The sequence below is a fragment of the Taeniopygia guttata genome, chromosome 12 (assembly GCF_048771995.1).
Source record: "Taeniopygia guttata chromosome 12, bTaeGut7.mat, whole genome shotgun sequence".
Lineage (NCBI taxonomy): Eukaryota > Metazoa > Chordata > Aves > Passeriformes > Estrildidae > Taeniopygia > Taeniopygia guttata.
This window is the reverse complement of record NC_133037.1, coordinates 8749424-8757597: the sequence shown is the minus strand read 5'-3', so window position 1 is coordinate 8757597 and position 8174 is coordinate 8749424. Positions and strand designations below refer to the sequence as shown.

The following is an 8174-nucleotide window of genomic DNA, read 5'->3' as shown; positions in this document are numbered from 1 at the left end:
CATGCAATGCCAATGCTGCAACGCCCTGGTTAAAGGAGCATTGGAAAATCTAGCTGAGATATTTTTTAACCTCCTTCAGTGACTAGGAGAATTTTTGGGTCAGAGGAAGGGAGAAGGAAAGGGGGAAAAGCCCATTAAATTTACAAGCAGATTAAGGAAAAACACTCCACTGCCAATTTATTTTTAAAAAGGGTTTTGTGTTATTCTAAGGTTTGTCTGCATAACTGTACAACCGTTGAAAATTACATAAACTGTAATGATCTAACACTATTAACAGCCATTCAGAAAAAAACTCCCTCCCCTTCTGAAACCATCAAGGGCAGGAGGGAAATGGCCCAGGAAATATGCCAATCTGAGCTCTGGCCTCTAGCCTGGCAGAAACAGAAACAGAAAGATAAGAGAACAAACTGGACTAAGAGGTGGTGTTTGCATGTGTCTGACTTGCAAGGGGAGGGGTGGCTTTGTCCTTGGCCGTGTTCTCCCAGAGGCAGTGCCTGCTTATCCCAGTGAAGCTACCATCACTTCACTCGCTGCTCTCACCCCTGCACTGTCACTTCCTCCTCTCTTATGTGTCATGGAAGTCTTTCAGCAGGGTCCTCCGTCTCTGCTCTGCTATGTGCATCTGATTCTCTAAGTCCTGGTAAAAGAGAAGGTACAAACTGTTAGCATAAAATCCCTGGAAAAGACCTCATTTTCCTTAGGGGGACATGAAACTCCAGCTTGAGAAGCACCAATCATAACACACTTCATGCACACTCTGGATTACAAGATCCCAGATCCTCTTCCTTTCTATGTGGGCTCCCTCTGCAGTTACCCAGCACCTGCTCTGTCTAAAATGCTACACACTTAAGAAACCTGCTTTTCAGCAGAAGGCTGCATGCAGTCTCCTCCAGAGCTCCATGGGACTTATTTCATTGTGCAGGAATCCCTGCAGCCCTCCCTCCTCTCCCACAAGGCAGTGAGCACTCTGCTTCTACATCATCTGCTGGCTAAAGGTGGTTTCTGGATCTAATTTCTCAGAACCTTCACTTGACAGCCTTAGTGCTCCTGCAGAAGTGTTAAGCCCAACAAACGAAATCTGGCCAACAAGCTGAAGCAAGCAGAACACTCACCCCTCTGTCATAGCTGTCTGCTCGCTCCACCTTCCATGAGAGATTTTCAATTTCAGCTTCCAGCTGGGCTTGCTGGTATTCAAACTGCGAAGAGCAAAATAAGAGACATCAACAAGAAACTGGTTTAGTGGAGCAGTTTCGTTACACTTGAGGAGCAGACAAATGTATTCTGCTGACAGCAGTGCTGGCAGAGCAGGTTTGTGTTTCCTCCTTATCCACCTTCACCTAGATGGGATCACCCCTTCTGGGCATTTCTTGTGTGAGCACTCCCCAACCTGCATCACTCAAAATTAACCCAATCAGCCTAAAAACACTGCACATGACAAATATCTCCTAATTCATCTTATTTTGCCATAAACAGGTCACAAGATGCTCTCATAAGTATCTCTGCAGGCAGAGTGAAGGGATTGTTAACCACTGCTGGGTGCAGCAACTTGTTCCACAGGCACAGTCAGATCCAGAAGAGAATATTTATCGACAGCCTTAGAGAACACATGATGCCATGAAGAAAGATTCTATAACAGGTTTTACAGGACAGCTGAGTCAAAGAAAAAACTCTTAACTGAATTTAAGGTTATTTTTGTACTTTTTCAGCCCATGAGATGCACCAAGCCAGCAAGGAACTTATAGCAGGAATAAAAAGAAAAGCTACACCCTGATCCAAGGAAAAGCTCTCCTCCAGCAGCTCTTCACAGGAAATATAGCCCACAGCATTGTGATAATCTTACCAAGAAATAAATGCACACTTCCAGCCTCAAAACATTCTGGATAAATGGCTTGTTAGTGAAAGTGCACTGAAGTCCCCTGGGAAAATAATGTAATGTATAAGAGGACAGAGCTGCTGGTCAACTTGAAGTGAAGAAGAAAGGTGCAAACCCACTGATTTATCCTGTCCTTACCTCAAACTCAGGACTAGTATTTCAGACACTGTCTAGCTCTGGAATTCAACCCAGCATGCTGCCAGCTATACCCCAAAAAGTTACCAGCAAAAAAGGAGCAGAACATCTTACCAGCTTCTTTCTGGGACCAGACTCCATGTAGTAGGCATATGGATATGTGTACTGCAGGGTGTAACGACACTGTCCAAGAGTGGGAGGAACAGAGAGAGAAAAAGACAGGAGTCTCAGTCTTGGAAGTCAGCACAGTCATATTTATGCAATCACTGCAGGCTAAGAAGCTACCTCCTGACAACTGGAGACTTCCTGGTAGAATTTCCTATATCTTCCTTGGAAAAACTTGTGCAGGTCTGTGTATTGTGGAGTAGGACTTCACAGAGGTCACTTCTAGATGATTTTTGGTTTGTTTGTGTCCTACACCAGAAGTACTGTCCCACATAACCACAACTCTTAAATTTCCTTCCTTACTTGGTGTTATGAATTTAGCATTCTGGCATGTATTGTCTTTGCTGTGCCAAACAAGAGACAATTACCCACCTTTGCAAGTAGTTTTGCAGCATTCTGTAGATATTGCCAATCTATCCATGTTCCCAAGTTGTTCATAACTCTTTCTTGGATTTTCTCCTGGATTCGTTGGTATGTCTGTGCTTCCAGCTGTAAGCTTTTATTGTGATTCTCCCACTGCAAGAGGTGGGGAGACACGGAAAGGAAAAAACCAGCATGAGAACAGAGTACTACTGATGTAAAAGCACAAGCTCTAGCAAGCAGGAATTGGAGTGGGGCAGGAGTCCAGCAAGGCAAGACATGCTGTGGGAAAGAATGGCAAGGCAGCACATCCAGTAGCAAGAGGCTGTAGACAACAGACTGACAGCAGCAAGAACCGGGAGCAAATCCAGCTCCCTGAGTGGGAATGCCCTCTGGTCACACAGTGACCTTGTGTCTAACAAGGGGGAAAGTCATGGCGATTCCTCTACTTAAAGGATTTCTATAGGAAGGTCAGAGATTAAATTAACATTTGACATGGGCTCAGTGAACTCCAGTATCCATGTGCACATTGTAAACATGGCTATTTCCCAAAGCCTGTTGGTCTGGAGAGCCAGGAATGAAGGCATTTATTTTATAACAGCATTTGGCTCATGCTATGAAGAATAAACTAATTTTACTGGGGAAACTGAGCAGCAGTATTTAACCTCTACCACATTCTCTTCTAGAGATACTGCTGTAGAGTTGCTCTGCATGGCCAGGTGCATGGAGCCTGCTGTGTGGACAGATATGCTCTGATGGCAACTTTAAAAAATGTGATTACATGAAATTTTAGTAAAAAACTTTGTTACAGCCAATAGAGCTTTTGTCATGGTTTGACACGGGAAGAGAATTTTTTTTTTAGAAGGAAGAGGTTCACCAGTCAGGGGTCAGGTTTAGATACTGACACTTGGGGTGACCAATTGAAGGTGGACACGCCTCTGAGAACACAGAGGGGTTAAAAGCAGAATTCCCAGGAGGACTCGTCCTTCTTTGGTTCCGGTCACCGCATGGTACGGACCTCCCCCCCCCCAGCCCGGGCTGGGTGGGGGAGGGGAGCCATGCGGCCTGTGGAGGTAGGCCCAAGGGTGGAGGGGCTGCAACCAGACCTGGCCCCCTGCAGATGGAAGGGTGGAGAAATCTGGGATGTCTCCGTTCCCCCCCAGAGTCTCTCTCTCTCCCAAGAGAGGAAAAAAAGAGACTCGGTGGTTTTATCAGCAGTTCGCCGCAGGGAAGGAGAAGAGCGGGGGGGCCGCAAGGTGCCCAGCCGGGCCGTGGGAGCTGGAGCCTGGGCAGCAAGCCATCCTTGGGAGTTGGGACTTTTAACCCTTCCTGAGAAATGAAGGCTTTATGAAATATTACTCCTCCTGAATTTGAAGAAGAGAGAGACAGCTTGAAACCTCAGATGTTTAGAGAAGAAGGTTGGGGGCAGATGATAGAGTGGCTTTTTGGCTGGACTCTGCTTGTTTACCATAGACTGAACCACTCTTTCTTTTCAAGAGGGACTGCATTTTAGGGGGATGCATTGGTGGGCCAAGAGACCTTCTGCAGCAACTACCAGTTTTGGAGTGGACAGAGAGAGTGCTGAGGAGGGTGTGAGGATGCCCTCCATCTTCAGGAAGAAGAGAAGGCGATCTCTGTCTTTTGGACCCTCGGCCCCAGGGGAAAATGGGGGGGACTCTAGTCCCGAATTGTGATACTGGATTGTTGTTCCTGGTGGTCCTTGGCAAAGCATCCTTAAAGGGGCCCTATAAGCAGTCTCTGTCCATGCCCGGTGGTGAGAGCACTGTGACATGGAGAGAAGAGGGTCACACTGGCCGGTGTGTCTGGGCGGTGCCAGGTGTGACATTGGAAACACAAAGGGTGGCAGTTGTGTTTCCTGGGGGTCTATGGTTGCAAGGGGGACTCCTCTCTTCCCCGATGGGCTCAGTATTGATTATATTGAAGGGTGAAAACTTGATTAAGGATCCAAATGGGTCTCGCTGGGGTTTGGTGGAGTTGGGTGGAGGGAGGAGAAATGTTTTGGAAGGTTTTCATTTCGAATTTTGTGGTTTTTTTTTCTTTCCTTTCTTTTCCTTTTATAGTAGTAGTAGTAGTAGTGTAATAAAGCTTTTTCTTTTGTTATTAAGTTTGGCCTGCTTTGCTCTGTTCTTGATCACATTTCACAGCATTTGGTTGGTAAGTTGTATTTTCATGGGGCGCTGGCATTGTGCCAGCGTCAAACCATGACATTTTTGGTTCCCTGACCGGGAAACGAATTTTGGGTAAGATAAGATGGTGATAAGATGAAGGCTGTGAGATGGGATCAAAAAGGAACAAAAGCAAAGCATGAGTTTGGTTAAATGTAGTTTTGGTAATTATTTTTTGTAATCTGTGTTCTCAGAGGCGAAGGGTGGAGTGTCATGGTTTGACACGGGAAGAGAATTTTTTTTTTAGAAGGAAGAGGTTCACCAGTCAGGGGTCAGGTTTAGATACTGACACTTGGGGTGACCAATTGAAGGTGGACACGCCTCTGAGAACACAGAGGGGTTAAAAGCGGAATTCCCAGGAGGACTCGTCCTTCTTTGGTTCCGGTCACCGCATGGTACGGACCTCCCCCCCCCCAGCCCGGGCTGGGTGGGGGAGGGGAGCCATGCGGCCTGTGGAGGTAGGCCCAAGGGTGGAGGGGCTGCAACCAGACCTGGCCCCCTGCAGATGGAAGGGTGGAGAAATCTGGGATGTCTCCGTTCCCCCCCAGAGTCTCTCTCTCTCCCAAGAGAGGAAAAAAAGAGACTCGGTGGTTTTATCAGCAGTTCGCCGCAGGGAAGGAGAAGAGCGGGGGGGCCGCAAGGTGCCCAGCCGGGCCGTGGGAGCTGGAGCCTGGGCAGCAAGCCATCCTTGGGAGTTGGGACTTTTAACCCTTCCTGAGAAATGAAGGCTTTATGAAATATTACTCCTCCTGAATTTGAAGAAGAGAGAGACAGCTTGAAACCTCAGATGTTTAGAGAAGAAGGTTGGGGGCAGATGATAGAGTGGCTTTTTGGCTGGACTCTGCTTGTTTACCATAGACTGAACCACTCTTTCTTTTCAAGAGGGACTGCATTTTAGGGGGATGCATTGGTGGGCCAAGAGACCTTCTGCAGCAACTACCAGTTTTGGAGTGGACAGAGAGAGTGCTGAGGAGGGTGTGAGGATGCCCTCCATCTTCAGGAAGAAGAGAAGGCGATCTCTGTCTTTTGGACCCTCGGCCCCAGGGGAAAATGGGGGGGACTCTAGTCCCGAATTGTGATACTGGATTGTTGTTCCTGGTGGTCCTTGGCAAAGCATCCTTAAAGGGGCCCTATAAGCAGTCTCTGTCCATGCCCGGTGGTGAGAGCACTGTGACATGGAGAGAAGAGGGTCACACTGGCCGGTGTGTCTGGGCGGTGCCAGGTGTGACATTGGAAACACAAAGGGTGGCAGTTGTGTTTCCTGGGGGTCTATGGTTGCAAGGGGGACTCCTCTCTTCCCCGATGGGCTCAGTATTGATTATATTGAAGGGTGAAAACTTGATTAAGGATCCAAATGGGTCTCGCTGGGGTTTGGTGGAGTTGGGTGGAGGGAGGAGAAATGTTTTGGAAGGTTTTCATTTCGAATTTTGTGGTTTTTTTTTCTTTCCTTTCTTTTCCTTTTATAGTAGTAGTAGTAGTAGTGTAATAAAGCTTTTTCTTTTGTTATTAAGTTTGGCCTGCTTTGCTCTGTTCTTGATCACATTTCACAGCATTTGGTTGGTAAGTTGTATTTTCATGGGGCGCTGGCATTGTGCCAGCGTCAAACCATGACAGCTTTGAACATGGTACAATTTATTTTGTTTTTATCTGTATAAAGACGTACTGCAAGGAACAGAAGTTCCCCAGTCCTGAGAGGAAATTATTGGAGCAATATCTATCTACTGCAGCAGCACTCAGCCTGCAGGTATATGCCTGCATAGTACAGTGGCACACAGGCAATACTGATTTTCTCTAGCACAAGGGAATATAGGAGTGAATACAAATTGCTTTGGGTGTGACATCACCAGATTGGATGGGACTTTCAGGGAAGGATTTTGAGTGAAAAACAATAGGGCCTGAAAATTCTGCAGATTCTCTTTGGGCAGTTTCTTGCATGGAGATTGCTGGCAATGACCTTTGCACCAGGCAGGGAGCATTAAAAGGCTACAGCAGCTCTGGCCAAGGAGATGTCTCCTACCCTCTCAAAATAGAACAAGTACTTCTTAAGGGCCTCCCTGGCCTGTGCTTGCTGACTCTGGTTTACAATATCAGGATTCTCTTTGTACCGACTGCATTCGTAGTACTCGCTGCCGTGAGTCTTCCAATCTCCCAGACACATCCAGCAGAAGTCTGCAGAAAACAGCAAAAAACCCACTGTGATGCACAGAAAAAAACCTCTGAGAAAGAAAAGCTTCAGGAGACAGAGCCCATCTGTGTTCAAATATTTCTGCTAAGCCAAGAAACACACACATTTTGTATCATCTTGCAAAACAGAACTCAACAGTAAACCAAAAATACCAGCCTGTCTTGAAGATTTTACTTGCACAGCCTCTCATTCAACTATGGAAAGTAAATTTTGAAGTTCTGCATCCTGTACACCAAAACCAGTGGGCAGAACTGCACTTGCACCCTGCACATACTGTCACTCTGGGTTAGAGAAGAGGCTGCCAATCTCTTTTGTGAGTTGCACCCTCCCCACCATGGGCACACTGCCCCATGCAAACCTCAGTCTGAATAAAGCACGAACAATTGGATCCAAAAGTGAACTATGTAATGCAAAAGAAAGTATGCCCTCAGCTCTCTCCAGGAGGGAACAACCCAGGTAACATCAGATGTCAGTGGCTTATGACACTTCAAGTTAGAAGCTGCTGAAATAGGAAGAAGGCAGAGTAAAGAGAGCAATAGTAAAAATAGAAAAATGTGGCAATTTTCTGATTTCAGAGCGAGGCTCTGAGTACTCTGCTGCAAAGGAAAAAAGATGGATATTAAGTTGCTACAATAAGAATCCCTTCTGTGTTACATGAGACTGAAATCTGTCATTCCCAAGTTCATCAGTCTTCTCAAGTGCTAAATCACCATGGTATCTTGGCACTTGGCTGCTCCCCTTATCACAGAGCTCCATCAAAGCACATCCAGTGCTGCTGAGAATCCCAAAAGCGAAGGAAATGAGATGACAGTCATCTTTAATCACCTTCCCAATAAGGTTCTGATATTACAATAGTTTCTAGTGATGCACTTAATTCAGAGGGCTGAATACAACTCAGAGGGCTGAATACAATATCTCACTCCAAGGCAACAGAAATTAATTCTGCCATGAAAAGGAAAGCACAAGAACAGGCTGTCATTTTGTAGGGCCACACAATGGGCCAAAGACATTCAGGCTGCCAATTGCACAGGAGCAGGAGTGGACTGAGAAGTTCAACACCTGCTGTTACACATAATTCACAATTCCTGCAGTTTCATATGAGTTGAAGCTCATTATTTCCATCACTAAGCAGAAGGACTTAAGCTGATCTGAGTATATGGCTACGTTTGACAATATTTCAGCTGATTACAAATACAATTATATGGAAAGCTCTCCTGTGAGATGGATTCCACTGTTAATATTCTGGAGAATTCTCTATCCAATAGACATG

At 46.2% G+C, this 8174-nt stretch overlaps 1 protein-coding gene across 4 annotated transcripts in view; it reads right to left on the bottom strand.

Moving 5' to 3' along the window:
• Positions 1-151: 151 nt before the first annotated feature.
• Positions 152-8174, bottom strand: part of ARIH2 (ariadne RBR E3 ubiquitin protein ligase 2) — a 33316-nt gene continuing 25293 nt past the window's right edge. For all 4 annotated transcript variants that reach the window (XM_030282954.4, XM_030282957.4, XM_072934758.1 and 1 more), the window contains 5 exons: positions 6737-6888; positions 2546-2689; positions 2123-2191; positions 1113-1196; positions 152-637 (listed from right to left, as the gene is read on the bottom strand). In XM_030282954.4, the coding sequence (XP_030138814.1) occupies positions 566-637; positions 1113-1196; positions 2123-2191; positions 2546-2689; positions 6737-6888 (521 nt within the window). In that variant the 3' untranslated portion in view covers positions 152-565. The remainder of the gene's footprint in view (positions 638-1112; positions 1197-2122; positions 2192-2545; positions 2690-6736; positions 6889-8174) is intronic.